General features: G+C 51.5%; 1 protein-coding gene across 1 annotated transcript in view; it reads left to right on the forward strand.

Moving 5' to 3' along the window:
* LOC128043711 (mucin-12-like) overlaps positions 1 to 15,232 on the forward strand; it is a 71,865-nt gene extending 56,633 nt beyond the window's left edge. Inside the window, exons 4-13 of the mRNA XM_052636084.1 lie at positions 7,037 to 7,138; positions 7,605 to 7,732; positions 8,057 to 8,121; positions 10,842 to 10,993; positions 11,354 to 11,425; positions 11,530 to 11,692; positions 12,422 to 12,583; positions 13,216 to 13,295; positions 14,916 to 15,004; positions 15,191 to 15,232. Of these exons, the coding sequence (XP_052492044.1) occupies positions 7,037 to 7,138; positions 7,605 to 7,732; positions 8,057 to 8,121; positions 10,842 to 10,993; positions 11,354 to 11,425; positions 11,530 to 11,692; positions 12,422 to 12,583; positions 13,216 to 13,295; positions 14,916 to 15,004; positions 15,191 to 15,232 (1,055 nt within the window). The remainder of the gene's footprint in view (positions 1 to 7,036; positions 7,139 to 7,604; positions 7,733 to 8,056; positions 8,122 to 10,841; positions 10,994 to 11,353; positions 11,426 to 11,529; positions 11,693 to 12,421; positions 12,584 to 13,215; positions 13,296 to 14,915; positions 15,005 to 15,190) is intronic.
* The last annotated feature ends 351 nt before the right edge of the window (positions 15,233 to 15,583 follow it).

Below are 15,583 nucleotides of genomic sequence, written 5' to 3' on the forward strand. Positions count from 1 at the left end.
CTGATCAGTCAGAATCCACAGTCTCTTCTGAGGCTTCTCCCACCACAATTTCTGGAAGTTCCACTACTGTAGCAGTTCTGTCTGAATCCACAGCATCTTTTGAGGCTTCTCCCACTACCGTTTCCGGCAGCTCCACCACCATATCAGTTCTGTCAGAATCCACAGTGTCTTCTGAGAGTTCCCACACCACATCTGATCAGTCTGAATCCACAGTCTCTTCTGAGGCTTCTCCCACCGCAGTTTCTGGAAGCTCCCCCACCACATCAGTTCTGTCAGAATCCACGGTGTCTCCTGAGAGTTCCCACACCACATCTCGTCAGTCTGAATCCACAGTCTCTTCTGAGGCTTCTCCCACCACAGTTTCTGGAAGCTCCACTACCGTATCAGTTCTGTCTGAATCCACAGTCTCTTCTGAGGATTCTCCAACCACAGTCCCTGGGAGCTTCAGCACTTCATCAGTTCTGTCAGGACACACATTGTCTCCTGAGAGTTCCCACACCACATCTGATCAGTCTGAATCCACAGTCTCTTCTGAGGCTTCTCCCACCACAGTTTCTGGAAGCTCCACTACCGTATCAGTTCTGTCTGAAAGCACAGTCTCTTCTGAGGCTTCTCCCACCACAGTTTCTGGCAGCTCCACCACCATATCAGTTCTGTCAGAATCCACAGTGTATTCTGAGAGTTCCCACACCACATCTGATCAGTCTGAATCCACAGTCTCTTCTGAGGCTTCTCCCAGCACAGTTTCTAGCAGCTCCACCACCATATCAGTTCTGTCAGAATCCACAGTGTCTTCTGAGAGTTCCCACACCACATCTGATCAGTCTGAATCCACAGTCTCTTCTGAGGCTTCTCCCACCACAGTTTCTAGCAGCTCCACCACCATATCAGTTCTGTCAGAATCCACAGTGTCTTCTGAGAGTTCCCACACCACATCTGATCAGTCTGAATCCACAGTCTCTTCTGAGGCTTCTCCCACCACAGTTTCCGGCAGCTCCACCACCATATCAGTTCTGTCAGAATCCACAGTGTCTTCTGAGAGTTCCCACACCACATCTGATCAGTCTGAATCCACAGTCTCTTCTGAGGCTTCTGCCACCACAGTTTCTGGCAGCTCCACCACCATATCAGTTCTGTCAGAATCCACAATGCCTTCTGAGAGTTCCCACACAACATCTGGTCAGTCTGGATCCACAGTCTCTTCTGAGGCTTCTCCCACCACAGTTTCTGGAAGCTCCACTACCGTATCAGTTCTGTCTGAATCCACAGTCTCTTCTGAGCTTTCTCCCACCACAGTTTCTGGCAGCTCCACCACCATATCAGTTCTGTCCCAGTCCACAGTGCCTTCTGAGACTTCCCACACCACATCTGATCAGTCTGAATCCACAGTCTCTTCTGAGGCTTCTTCCACCACAGTTTCTGGAAGCTCCACTATCGTATCAGTTCTGCCTGAATCCACAGTCTCTTCTGAGGCTTCTCCCACCACAGTTTCTGGAAGCTCCACTACCATATCAGTTCTGTCTGAATCCACAATATCTTCTGAGGATTCTCCAACCACAGTCCCTGGGAGCTTCAGCACTTCATCAGTTCTGTCAGGACACACATTGTCTCCTGAGAGTTCCCACACCACATCTGATCAGTCTGAATCCACAGTCTCTTCTGAGGCTTCTCCCACCACAGTTTCTGGAAGCTCCACTACCGTATCAGTTCTGTCTGAAAGCACAGTCTCTTCTGAGGCTTCTCCCACCACAGTTTCTGGCAGCTCCACCACCATATCAGTTCTGTCAGAATCCACAGTGTATTCTGAGAGTTCCCACACCACATCTGATCAGTCTGAATCCACAGTCTCTTCTGAGGCTTCTCCCACCACAGTTTCTAGCAGCTCCACCACCATATCAGTTCTGTCAGAATCCACAGTGTCTTCTGAGAGTTCCCACACCACATCTGATCAGTCTGAATCCACAGTCTCTTCTGAGGCTTCTCCCACCACAGTTTCTGGAAGCTCCACTACCATATCAGTTCTGTCTGAATCCACAATATCTTCTGAGGATTCTCCAACCACAGTCCCTGGGAGCTTCAGCACTTCATCAGTTCTGTCAGAACACACATTGTCTCCTGGGAGTTCCCACACCACATCTGGTCAGTCTGAATCCACAGTCTCTTCTGAGGCTTCTCCCACCACAGTTTCCGGCAGCTCCACCACCATATCAGTTCTGCCAGAATCCACAGTGTCTTCTGAGAGTTCCCACACCACATCTGATCAGTCTGAATCCATAGTCTCTTCTGAGGCTTCTCCCACCACAGTTTCTGGCAGCTCCACCACCACATCAGTTCTGTCAGAATCCACGGTGTCTCCTGAGAGTTCCCACACCACATCTGATCAGTCTGAATCCACAGTCTCTTCTGAGGCTTCTGCCACCACAGTTTCTGGCAGCTCCACCACCATATCAGTTCTGTCAGAATCCACAGTGTCTTCTCAGCGTTCCCACACCACGTCTGATCAGTCTGCATCCACAGTCTCTTCTGAGGCTTCTCCCACCACAGTTTCTGGAAGCTCCACTGCTATATCAGTTCTGTCTGAATCCACAGTGTCTTCTGAGGCTTCTCCCACCATAGTTTCTGGAAGCTCCACCACCATATCAGTTCTGTCAGCATCCACAGTGTCTGCTGAGAGTTCCCACACCACATCTGATCAGTCTGAATCCACAGTCTCTTCTGAGGCTTCTGCCACCACAGTTTCTGGCAGCTCCACCACCATATCAGTTCTGTCAGAATCCACAGTGTCTGCTGAGAGTTCCCACACCACATCTGATCAGTCTGAATCCACAGTCTCTTCTGAGGCTTCTCCCACCACAGTTTCTGGCACCTCCACCACCATATCAGTTCTGTCTGAATCCACAGTCTCTTCTGAGGATTCTCCAACCACAGTCCCTGGGAGCTTCACCACTTCATCAGTTCTGTCAGAACACACATTGTCTCCTGAGAGTTCCCACACTACATCTGGTCAGTCTGAATCCACAGTCTATTCTGAGGCTTCTCCCAACACAGTTTCTGGCAGCTCCACCACCATATCAGTGCTGTCAGAATCCACAGTGTTTTCTGAGAGTTCCCACACCACGTCTGATCAGTCTGAATCCACCGTCTCTTCTGAGGCTTCTCCCACCACAGTTTCTGGAAGCTCCACTACCGTATCAGTTCTGCCTGAATCCACATTCTCTTCTGAGGCTTCTCCCACCACAGTTTCTGGAAGCTCCACCACCATATCAGTTCTGTCCCAATCCACAGTGCCTTCTGAGAGTTTCCACACCACATCTGATCAGTCTGAATCCACAGTCTCTTCTGAGGCTTCTCCCACCATAGTTTCTGGAAGCTCCACCACCATGTTAGTTCTGTCAGAATCCACAGTGTCTTCTGAGAATTCCGACACCACCTCTGATCAGTCTGAACCCACAGTCTCTTCGGAGGTTTCTCCCACCACAGTCCCTGGGACTTTTATTACCACCCCTAGTCAGTCTGAACACACGGTCTCTTCTGAGGCTTCTCCCACCACAGTTTCTGGAAGCTCCACCACCGTATCAGTTCTGTCTGAATCCACAGTCTCTTCTGAGGATTCTCCCACCACAGTCCGTGGGAGCTTCACCACTTCATCAGTTCTTTCAGAACACACATTGTCTCCTGAGAGTTCCCACACCACATCTGATCAGTCTGAATCCACAGTCTCTTCGGAGGTTTCCCCCACCTCAGTCCCTGGGAGCTTCTCCACCACATCAGGCTTGTCAGAATCCACAGTGTCTTCTGAGGGTTCCAAAACAACCGTCCCACTGAGCTCAACCACCACATTTCTTCAGTCTGGATCCACCGTCTCTTCTGAGGCTTCTCCGACTACAGTCCCTGGAAGTTTTATCACCACATCTGATCAGTATGAACCCACAGTCTCTTTTGAGAGTTCCCATACCACATCTGGTCAGTCTGAAACCACAGTCTCTTCTGAGGCTTTTCCGACCACAGTCCCTGGAAGTTTTATCACCACATCTGATCAGTCTGATTCCACAGTCTCTTCTGAGGGATCTCCCACCACAGTCACTGGGAGCTTTATCACCACATCTGGTCAGTCTCAATCCACAGTTTCTTCTGAGCGTTCCCCCATCACAGTCCCTGGAAGCTCCACTTCCACAACAATTCTGTCAGAATCCACTGTCTCTTCTGCCAGTTCCCACACCACATCTGTTCAGTCTGGATCCACAGTCTCTTCTGATGCTTCTCCCACCACAGTTCCTGGAAGCACCATCACCACATCAGGTGTGTCAGAATCCACAGTGTCTTCTGCGGGTTCCCTAACCACCATCCTACTGAGTTCCACCACCACATTTCATGAATCTGAATCCACAGTCTCTTCTGAGGGTTTCCACACCTCACCAAGTCAGTCTGAATCCACAGTCTCTGAGGGTTCCCCCACCACAGTTTCTGGAAACTTTGTCACCACATCTGGGCAGTTTGAACCCACAGTGTCTTCTCAGGGTGCCCATCCCACAGTCCCTGGGAGCTCCACTTTTACTTCTGTTCAGTCTGAATCTACAGTTTCTTCTGAGGCTTCCCTCATCACAATTCCTTTGAGCTCTGTCAGCGCATCTGGTCAGTCTGAATCCACAGTCTCTTCTGAGGGTTCTCACACAACATCTGGTCAGTCTGAATCCACAGTCTCTTCTGAAGGCTCCCACACTACAGTCCTTGGGAGCTCTACCACTACTTCTGGTCAGTCTGAGTCTACTGAATCTTCTGAGGGTTCCCTCACCACAGTCTCTTGGAATTCTACCACCACGACTGGTTGGTCTGAATCCATCGTCTCTTCAGAGAGTTCCCATACCACATCTGGTCATTCTGAATCCACAATCTCTTCTGAAGGTTCCCTCACCACAGTCCTTGGGAGTTCCCCCGCTCCTTCTGTTCAGTCAGAATCCACAATCTCTTCTGAGGGTTCCCACACTACAGTTCCTGGGAACTTTATCACCACATCTTCTCAGTCTGAATCCACAATCTCTCTGGATGATTCCCATACCACAGTTTCCATGCCCTACCCAACCACTTCTGGTCTGTCCAAATCCACAGTCTCCTCTGAGGATTCCCACACCACAGTCCCTGGAAGCTCCACCACTTTATCTGGTGGGTCTGACTTCACAGTGTCTTCTGAGGCTTCCCTTACCACAGTCCTTTGGAGTTCCCCCACTACTTCTGGTGGACCTGAATCTACAGTCTCTTCTGAGAGTTCCTACACTGTAGTCCCTGGGAACACCATCACCACATCTGATCAGTCTGAATCCACAGAATCTTCTGAGGGTTCCTACACCACATCTGGTCAGTCTGAATCCTCAGTGTCTTCTGCAGGTTCCCACACCATGGGACCTGGGAGCTCTACCACTACTGGTCTGTCTGAATCCACAGTGTCTTCTGATGGTTCCCATACCACAATTCCCTTATCCTCCCCAACCACTTCTGGTCTGTCTGAATTCACCATGTCTCCTGAGGGTTCCCTCACCACACGCCCTGGGAGTTTTGCCACTACTTCTGGGTGGTCTGCATCTAGCGTTTCTTCTGAGAGTTCCCACACAGGAGTTGCTGAGAGCTCTACAGCCCCATCTAGCACTGGAGAGATATCTTCCAGCTCGTCTGGTTCAGTACAGTCTACCACTTCTGTCACTCAGAAATCCACAGATCACAACACAATATCTGATTTTTCTCAAGTCACGGACTTGCCTACATCGACAACTTCTCAAGAGGATGGAAGTCCTGTGTCCACTTCAAGTCCAGCTGAATCCATTACCTCCTCCTCTGGTGATGAAGAAAGGACCACGTATTCTACTCCTGAAGCCACTGTGTCCACAATAGTCTCAGCACCATCAACAGATACAGTCTCCTCTTACACCTCAACATTTTATATACCTTCAAACTCTGAGGGACTTTCTACCACTACCTCCAGGACTGGACTCAGTACAACAACAATTACTGAGATATCCTCTGTCCTTTCAACCATTTCTGAATCTTCTATGTCAACTTCCTATCCCAGCCATAGTAGTAGCCTAGCTTCCTCTTCAATTCCCAGCCTGCTGTCTACCACCCCCTCTGTCTCCACACAGACAATCACAGGCCTCACAGAGGGACTCACTCTTGCTACTTCCACCTCTGATTCATCAAAACCTACAGGCACCTTGAGCAGCACTGTTACTTCAGGGAATGAAATTTCTGCTTCAACATCAAGGCCTGGAGAATCCTTAACCACTTCCACTGGTGATGGACACATGACCACATCTTCTTCTCTGGGATCCACTCTCTACAGCAGCTCCTCAGATGGGTCCATGCCATCATTCTCTACCCATTCTTTGCACAGTACAAACAGTGCAAGTCCTTCCTTATCAAGCCCCAGTGAGACCTCCACCCACACTGTGGTCTCACAACATACCACCACGACTGCCAAAGAGGAGTCGACTTCTGGTTTTTCTTCTCCTGTGGCCTCCACTTCACCTGGCTCCACTGGAACTCCAGTCCCTGGATTCAGTACCACTTCAACCCTGCATCCCCCATTCACTAGGACACAGACAACTGTGAGGACAACCCACTCTTCAACTACGACACCATGTAAGTCTGCTTGCATATCACTCTACGGGCTCCTCCTGCTCATCTCCCTTATCAGCTAATCCGTTTTGTCCTCCCTGTGGTCTTGTTCCACACTTCCAGTACCATCTTGTTGCCAGTATACATCATCCAAGTGGATGGCGTGCCTGTCTTTTGAGTTGTAGGACTCTTGATTTCTTTGAGTGTCCTCTTTCATCTCGTGCTTCCTTCTATTCTCTTGTTCCTTTTCCTTTCCCCACTATCTCCTGGGGATTGAAATGGTGGCAGAGGGCTCTCAGTTACAGCATGATTATCTAGTTCCATTTCCATCTTTCAGTGCAATGTCTGAATGATGGGACTTGGAATGAGAGTTGGTGCTTTGTGTCTTGGGCTTCCATGGTAACCTCTAGAATGTTCTACCTCTTTGCAGTGCAGTGCTACAATAACGCCACTTGGAATGGAAAAGAATGTGTCTGTGCCCAAGGCTACTCTGGTTACCAGTGTAAACACGTCAAGGAATACTTCTTCATAGGTAAAGACCTTTTTTGAGACTTGTAGATCACTTCCACATCCCTTAACCATTCAAAATAGGAGGGCAACATTGGAAGGTTCATTTGCTATCATTGGCTAATTGTGCAGGTCGAGGAGAAAATGTGACTTTCACCCAGGCCAAAATGCAGGTAGAGCATGGATTTCCTGCATCCCACTTCGGGGAGGATGAGCCCTTTTCACTAGTTAACTTGCCTCTCTCATCTGAATGATCACCTGGTGCCCTCCAGTCAGGTCTCACTGAATCAGGATTCTGACCAGTAGCTCCTCCTGGTATTCAGAGACAAGGGGCAGATGTTTCAGCTACTCCTACCTGCCTTTTGAGTTTCTGTCTGCCTCCCTACACACTTTCTCCTCTCCCACAAAGCCAACAAATGAAGAATTAGCCATTCCTGGAAGGCATTACTGTGAGGTTGCTGTCTCATGCATAATATGTCCTGTTTCCATAGAGACCCCCCCAAAAATTAATGCCACTATAGACCTGAGAGTGAAAGTGACTAACAGGAATTTCACAGATGACCTAAATGACAAATCCTCTGATGCATACAAGAACTTCGTTCAAGTATTCAAGAGTCGGGTAAGAGGAGAGGAAGCCTAGATTCCCTGATGTGAATCCTGGAAGAGGGGACATCCCTGTGCACCCCCTTCCTTCTTTCCTATGGGTGGGTGGCATCACTGAATGGACATGGATTTGGGTGGACTCCAGGAGTTGGTGAGGGACAGGGAGGCCTGGCATGCTGCGGTTCATGGGGTCACAAAGAGTCGGACGTGACTGAGCGACTGAACTGAATACAGGGACTCCTTGGGGAAAGGAGGTTCTGAGGGACTGCCCCCAGCACAGAGAACAAGGGTTGCTGCACACTCCAGGCTTCTATGAACTCAGCTGTCTTGTTTCTTTCAGATGGATAAAGTTTACAGGGGCAACAACTTTCCCCAATACAGAGGCGTGAATGTCATAAGACTGCTGTGAGTATGGGGGTGGGAAGGTTTATAGACTGTGGGAAGCTCTTCTCTCTTGCCTGCTCTCCTGCCTCCTCCTATCGTAAATGGTTAAAGTATCAGTACCTGGCTGGGTTAAAAAAAAAAAAAACACCTGAGGGCTCTGAGACCATGCATTCATTCATTCAGCATTCATCCACTTATCAAGCTAATATTGGAAGTCCACCCTGTGCTAGGTGCTGGGAACATTGGGTTCTGCTCTTCATGGTGCTTAGAAGGGCAGAGCACAGGTAGCTAGCGTTATGGTAGTTATGATAACTCAGTTACTGAGGTTAGAGTTATGATAAGAGACACAAGGTACGGAGGGAGAGGTCCTGAATGCAGGGTCAGTGAGACTGAGGGAAACCTTCCTAGAGGAAGTTACAGCTAAGCTGAGGCTTGAAGGATGAGGAATGGGCCAACTAGAGGCAAGGGAGGGGGAGAGTGTTACAAAAGGAAATCCATGATGTGCCTACAGGTAAGAGAAAGGAGCGCAGACTCTAAGAACATAAAGCACACTTGGCTTCTTAAAGACAAAGGGGCTGTGGTGGGAGAGGAGGTTGGAAAAGTGACACGTGCTCATTTACATGTGAAGCATCGGCAGTTGTGGCCCATGTGGCAGAGTAAATGCTTTGCACTGCAGACCGTGCAATCTGTTTTCAGGGTTGAGAATGGATGGACAGAGGAGGGAGACGATAGTAGCCTGGGCCTGAGAGGTGTTAGTAAAGGAAAGTAGCCCAGTGTGAAAGGTCTTTAAGAGGCAGGACCAGCAGATCATTGGATTTTGATGGGTGTTTGGAGAAAAGGAGGAATGACATCAGATTTCTGGGCTGCTGGGAGTGTGGGTTGCCCTTGGCTGAGATGAGGAACATAAGAAGGAGCAGGACGATAGAAGAAGATAATGAGTTTGACATGGGTCTTGTTAAGCCTCAAGTGTCCGGGGCCCAGCCATGTGGAGTGATGGAGCATCTGGTTGTCAAATGTATGATAGTAAGGGTCTATAGCAGGGACATCGGCATTGATGTCCCTAGATAGGCATCACTGGAAGCTCGGGGAGTAGACCAGATGGCTGGGGCAATTGTCACAGCATGGAAGTGAAGCTGTCCCTGGGCAGAAGCATGGGAAACATCCATATTTAACGGATGGTCAGGAGAAGCAGAGCTCCCAGAGGAGGATGGGAAGAAGCAAACAGAAGGGTGACGAGGGAGCCTGGGGCATGTCAGTTACCAACATATCAAGAACCCATGGTGCTTCATAACCCAGCATCCTCCACCCACACCCAGCCTCAGCCATGGTCTCTGTCTCCATTCTGACTCAGGATTTTGTTGGGTTAGGTCCTCCTGGGTCCTGCTTCTGACTTCTTTGTCACAAGGACTGTGGGTAGTGATGGACCTTGTCTCAGGAGCTCTCTGGTCAGAGCATTGCTGACCATCTAACAAGAAGCTTCTGGGTTGGAATCCAACATTTCTAAAGTGCCCTCATATTTCTTCATACCTAAAAGTTTACTTATTTGGTTTTCAGAATACAGTCCATTAGCTTCTGTCTTAAATTTTTAAATTTAAAACATTTTCATTGTGGCGAAATACCCATAATATAAAATCTGTCATTAGCCACTGAATTCACCCTGTTAAGTATATGGTTTAGCAGCATTAAGTAAATTCACATTGTTGTACAACCACCACCACTGTCCATCTCTAGAACTTTTTAATTCCATTTTTTGGGGGGGTCTTCATTGCTGTGGGGGTCTTTCTCTAGTTGAGGCAAGCAGGGTCTGCTGTCTCATTGTGACCCATGGGCTTCTCATTGCATGACTTCTCCTATTGCTTAGCATGAACTCTTGCACAAGAGAACTTGAGCAGTCTCAGGCTTAGTTGCCCCACAGCATGTGGAATCTTCCCAGGCCAGGAAGGACCACCAGGGAAGTCCTCCAGAACTTTTTCATCTTCCCAAACTGAAACTCTGTACCCATTAAACAGTAACTCCCAATTCCCCCTCATCCCACCTTTGACAATCACCTGCTGCCTTCTGCCTCTGTTCTGAATTTGATTACTTCAGGGATCTCATGTACTCATCCAGTATTCATCCTTTTTTGACTGGCCTATTTCACTTAGCATAATGTCCTCAAGGTTCATGCATGTTGCAGCAGGTCTCAGAATTTCCTTTCTTTCAGAGGCTGAATAATATTCCATTGTATGTAATATTCCATTGCATTTGTTAATCCAGTCATCCACTGACGGGCACTTAGATTGATTGGTTCCACTGTTTAGTTATGAATAACATGGCTATGAACATGGGTGTATAAATATTTCCTCCTGCCCCTGCTCTTAATTCTTTGAGGTGGATACCCAGAGGTGGAATTGCTGGATCACATGATCATCCTATATTTCATTTTTTGAGGAACCATCATACTGTTTTCCACAGTAGCTGTACCAGTTTGCTTTCCCACCAGTGATGCACAAGGGTTCCATTCCTCCATGTCTTTGCCCAACAGCCTCCATTTTTGGGAAAGAATTTCACCCATTGGCGTATATTGTAAACCCAGGCTTATATTGTAGCCTCCCTCTAGGTTGTTAACTGCTGGAGGGAAGAGTCCATATTCTGTCCCGTCCCTGGGTCACATGACTATTTGTTTCTCATCACCCTTCTTGTTTCTTGGGCCCCACTTGCTGGGAGGGCAATAAGGGTTGACTGATGACTCCTGGTTCCAGTCCTGGCAGCATCGTGGTGGAACATGAAGTCATCATGGAGGCCAACTATACTTCGGGGTACCTGGAGCTGTTTGGAAACCTCACTAAGATTGTAAAGGCCAACATTATGAATGAGACCACACAGCTACACGGGAATTCTGAAGACTGCAAAAGTAAGCCCCCCGAAAACCCCTTGATGTTGGTGGTAAAAGGATGGGTAGGGCCCCTTAGGGAGGTCTCAGGCCCGCCCCCGCATCCCGCATCTCTCATCTCTTCTGGAACTCCAGAGACCTCCCTCGAGGAATCCAGAGGTCAAGCCTGGGTACCTTCCCTATAATCTGCGCTGCTCCCGGCAGCCCTTCTCAGTCCCGGGCTGAGGTGGTCAGCAGCCCCAGTGACCCCCTCAGAGCCAGCTCACAGCCTCAGCTGCATCTACTAGTCTTGGCCACAGCAAGGAGAAAAGGGGAGGCTGACTACCCCCAGCAGGCAGTGGGAGGCATATCTGTTTTGCTCTTTCTCACCACCCTGGGCAGACCTCTCACTTCTGTGCTACGATGAGACGGCCACCATCGTGAACCCCGTGAAGGTCGGCTTTGACCCGCAAGGTGAGCAGCTCCATGGAGAGTGGATGGTAAACCTGCGGGGTGGGGGGGCCTAGGGACGGGTTCATCTGGCTGACACTTCCTGCCCACCCCCCACCTGCCCCCAGAGCAATGCACTAAGAATTCTGCGAAGGAATTCGCCCAGTTCTACTACATAGAGGAGCTGGATGGGAAGCTGGCCTGTGTGACCAAGTGCACTCCAGGGACGAAGTCGGAAATGGACTGTCACCACGGCAGGTGCCAGCTGCAGCAAAGCGGCCCCCGTTGTCTGTAAGTGCTTGCTCCCTCTAAGGCCAGCGTCTGCCCTCTCTAGCAGCAGGGTCCCGCTCTCCCCAGAGGTCACCCAAGGGTGCAGGGTGAGGGTGGACAGAGCTCACAAGGCACCTCCAGCCCAGCCTCTACATCCCTCTTTCCTCTACCCAGGTCTCCCACCTCCCGCTCCCATATACCATGGGAGCTGTTTGAAAACCATGGGAGCGGGAGGTGCAGAGTACGTACACAGGCCTCATAGAACAGCAGTCCCCTTTCTGAAAAAGTTCCAGTTATCAATTGCAAATCTGTATCTATGGACCTCTCTCTTCATCTATCATTCATGTCCCTAACAACATCCCAGCCACCATGCCATTATCACCTCCTTGCTGGCGCGCTACGTCTTAAACTAAAGTACAAAATATAAAACATGGTGACAGGCCATCCAAGTCCCAGCTGCTTAGCGATTACGCGCTTAGCGATTACGTGGGTGAACATTACGTGCGTGAGATGAGGTGCGTGGCCCTCTCAGATTCTACTCTGTGGCTCTGCGGTCCCTACACCCACTCACCACCCCGTAGACTTGGGGAGTCAGGGAGGGTGCCCAGCAACTGCCGTCAGTGGGTGAGATGGTTTCCTGTGCTTTGACATTGATCTTTTTTTTTCAGGGGCGGGGGGCGGGGGAGGGGGGCAGAAATTGGGTGGGTGAGGGAAGCTGGCGGAATGGCCTGAGCTTGTGTGTGTCCCCAGATGCCTGAACTCAGACACACACTGGTACTCGGGGGAGACCTGTGAATCCAGCACCAGCAAGAGCATGGTATATGGGATTGTGGGGGCCGTGGGGGCGCTCCTGGTGGCCTTGGTGGTGGTCCTGATCTTCTTACTCGGCCGATCCCAGAGAAAACTGAACAGGTAAGCTTCCGGGGCTGGACCTGGGGGAGAGGGGAACATAGTCAGAATATCCTGAGGCCCTGCTGAAGCCCAACAGGGGTGGGTGAGGCCCTGCCCCCCACCCCCGAGTCCCTTCTAGTTCCTGCTGGCCCCTCCCAGCTCTGTGTCTAGCAGAAGACAGCCTGCAGATATGATAAGACATATCCGCTTGGCAGAGAAGTGGAAACAGAGACTTAAGTACTGGAACTGGATTGTGTAATGCAATTACCTGGTGCTTCTTATCACCTTGGCTGCCACAGAGCAGCACTGTCACTGTAGGGCGCTGGGAATGATCGCTCTCTTCCTGGCTGTGAGAGGCTGAGTCGCGTTCTGTACAGAGCCCGGCAGGCAAAGGAAGCTGCCCTGACTCTAGTCCGATGCCCCCAGCTCACAGATCAGGTCACTGAGGCCCTCTGAGGGGTGGGGGTGGGGGGCAGGCGATGGGGACATCCTCAGGATGTCTATCCTCTTTCTACCCCTGCCACTGGGGCCAGGCCCCTCCCTCCCTGACTCAGGGCTTGGCCAGAGATAACTCTTCTGGAGGCTGAGGGTCAGAGGTCTCTGAGCCCTTCCTCTACCTCTCCGTCATTAGCTGCTCACGTCATTTCTGTTAGCAGGCAAGAGTACGACATGTCTCGAGAGTGGCAAGATGCAGGCTACCCTGGCAGTTTTGAGAACACAAGCGTCTGGGAAGGTAGATCTTATCAGGGGCCAAGGCGGGGCAGGCTGGTGGGGGTGGGGGGGCATGGAGTAGTGCCAGTTAGACTCCCAGTGGTTGTGGGTGACACGCACACACGTCCTGCCAACCAGTCCTGCGTCTGCCGCAACAGCCAGACAGTCTGCAGCCTCCTGACCCCGAGTTCCCATGCGCAGCCCTGCTGACCCTCCAGCCTTTACTTGGCTTCTCCCCATCAAGTTCCCTGCACTCCAGTCTGTGGCCCACCGCTTTGCAGAGACTGTGCTGCTTCCAGTCGTCTGAATCTCTGCACATCCCCATCCCATTGTTTCCAAGATCCAGTTCACATGCGGTCCTTCCACAGAGCTTCCCGTGGGTTCAGCCCTCTCTGGCTGCCAGAGCTGCTCACAATGGCTGAGAGCCGGATCCTACCCGAGAGCCCAGCCCCAGTGTGTCACACACACAGTGGGATGACAGGCCATGGCAAAATAAGGCCTTGTCCCAGGACGGGAAGGGAGAGGGGCTTTCCAGGCAATGGTCCCTGATTAAGAAAGGGTGTGGAGGTGGGGAAGAAGTGGCCTGTAGGGAACCAAGGGCAGGTCAGTGGGACGGGACATGACAGAGCTAGGTCAGGACTGGTCAGTGGACCATGGTCGGGGGGGGACCCACTGGAGGAGCTTGAAGGGAGGGGGACCAGACGTGCATTTTGGGTGGCTCATTCAGGAGGATTTGAGGGGGACGCATGAAAGTGGGGAGTTCAGGGAGCGAACAGCACTCTAATGCAGGCCAGGGACGATGAGGCTGAGTAGGGGGACGGTGGGGACCAGGAGGCATGGACAGCAGTCAGCATAGTTCAGATGCCAGTGAGCTAGCTGGCAGAGCCTGTTGTTTGCAGGCTCTGGGAGGGGATGATGGAGATGGGATGCAGTGGGGGAGAAGCCGCAGGTGGGGCATACTGGGGGGGCAGTTAAGTGCGGAGGGGAAGATACCCCAGATCTGGCCAGTCTGAAGTCTGCAGAGAGGCCTGTGGCCTACGGGCAGTGCTGGGGAGTCAGCTCAGCTCAGCCCACATTGTTGGGGAGAGCGGGTGAGGAGGGCAGACAGCGGGGGAGGATCTTGAGGGAGGGAGCAAAGGAACGATTGGGAAGATGCCAGGTAGACCTGGAACCCGGTTCTGAAGGCTGAGGAGCGAGTTTATCTGCATGACAGAGACAGGGGGTGCTGGACTCATGCCAACTCACACAAGAAGATTCCAGGCACAGTTGCTTCTGTCTGTTGTCGCTACTGTTGCTATGAGGAAGTGTGCCCGTTGACCCCAGGCAGTCTCGCCCTCCTACCCCACCTAAACCAAGTGACTCCTTGGGGACCCACTCACCAGGCCTTGACTTTTGACCGTGGCGCATATCAGAAGGCAGCTCCCGTCCCCTCCTGTCCCTGCGTCACCCGAGGCCACCTCCCCAGCCCCTCTTCCGCATCCCTGATGACCTGGGCTTGGGGGAGGATGGGCAGTGGGAAAGGAGTTTAGTGCAGCTCCGGGGCCGACTCCCCAAGCCCATCCTTTTTACTGCAAACAATCCATCCTGTGTGTCTCTTCTGCTTCCCCCAGGCTCACTCTCACCCCAGTACCTCTCCTTACAGGTGAGGATCTGAAGGGGGACACATTTGGCCTTGAAAACATCTACAGAAACTTCCAGCCCTCCTTGGGGAGTGTGGACCCCACTACAGAGGTGATTCAGGAACCCCCAACTCCCCGCACCCTCCCCCCCACAGCTAGGGGCTTCTCCCCTCTGTCTACTGCCTGGGGCTGCCTGGGGAGGGTGGGCCCCCCTCAGCCCAGAGGCAGCTCACTCCCCCTGGACCGGCCATCACTGGGGCCCCCTTTGGTCTCACCTCCTCTCTCCCACCCGCCCCAGCTCCACATTCAGAAGCCGACAGTGGTGACCACTGCTCCGTGACGGGGACAGGGACTGCCACCCCTCTCTCAGATCTGGGTGATGAGGCTGCGGCCAGCAGAGCCCTCCGCGGCCCCAGGCTGCCAAGAGGAACCTGAAGTCTGAAGTCGTCAGGCCAGAGGATGACCCTCTCAGGGCGAGCGGGCTTGCCCCGTCCTCACTGCTGTGTTCCCTCGCCCTCCAGCCAGGAGCCCGGAGGCATCTCGTTTACTCCACTGGTTTACTCCACTGGTGTTTACTCCACTGGTGTTTACTCCAATGGTTTACTCCACTTGTGTTTACTCCAATGGTTTACTCCACTTGTGACACCCATGCGGGAATTTCCTGCCAATAAAGGACAAGTCTTATAGAGCT

The sequence above is a fragment of the Budorcas taxicolor genome, chromosome 2 (genome assembly GCF_023091745.1).
Source record: "Budorcas taxicolor isolate Tak-1 chromosome 2, Takin1.1, whole genome shotgun sequence".
NCBI classification, from domain to species: Eukaryota; Metazoa; Chordata; class Mammalia; order Artiodactyla; family Bovidae; genus Budorcas; species Budorcas taxicolor.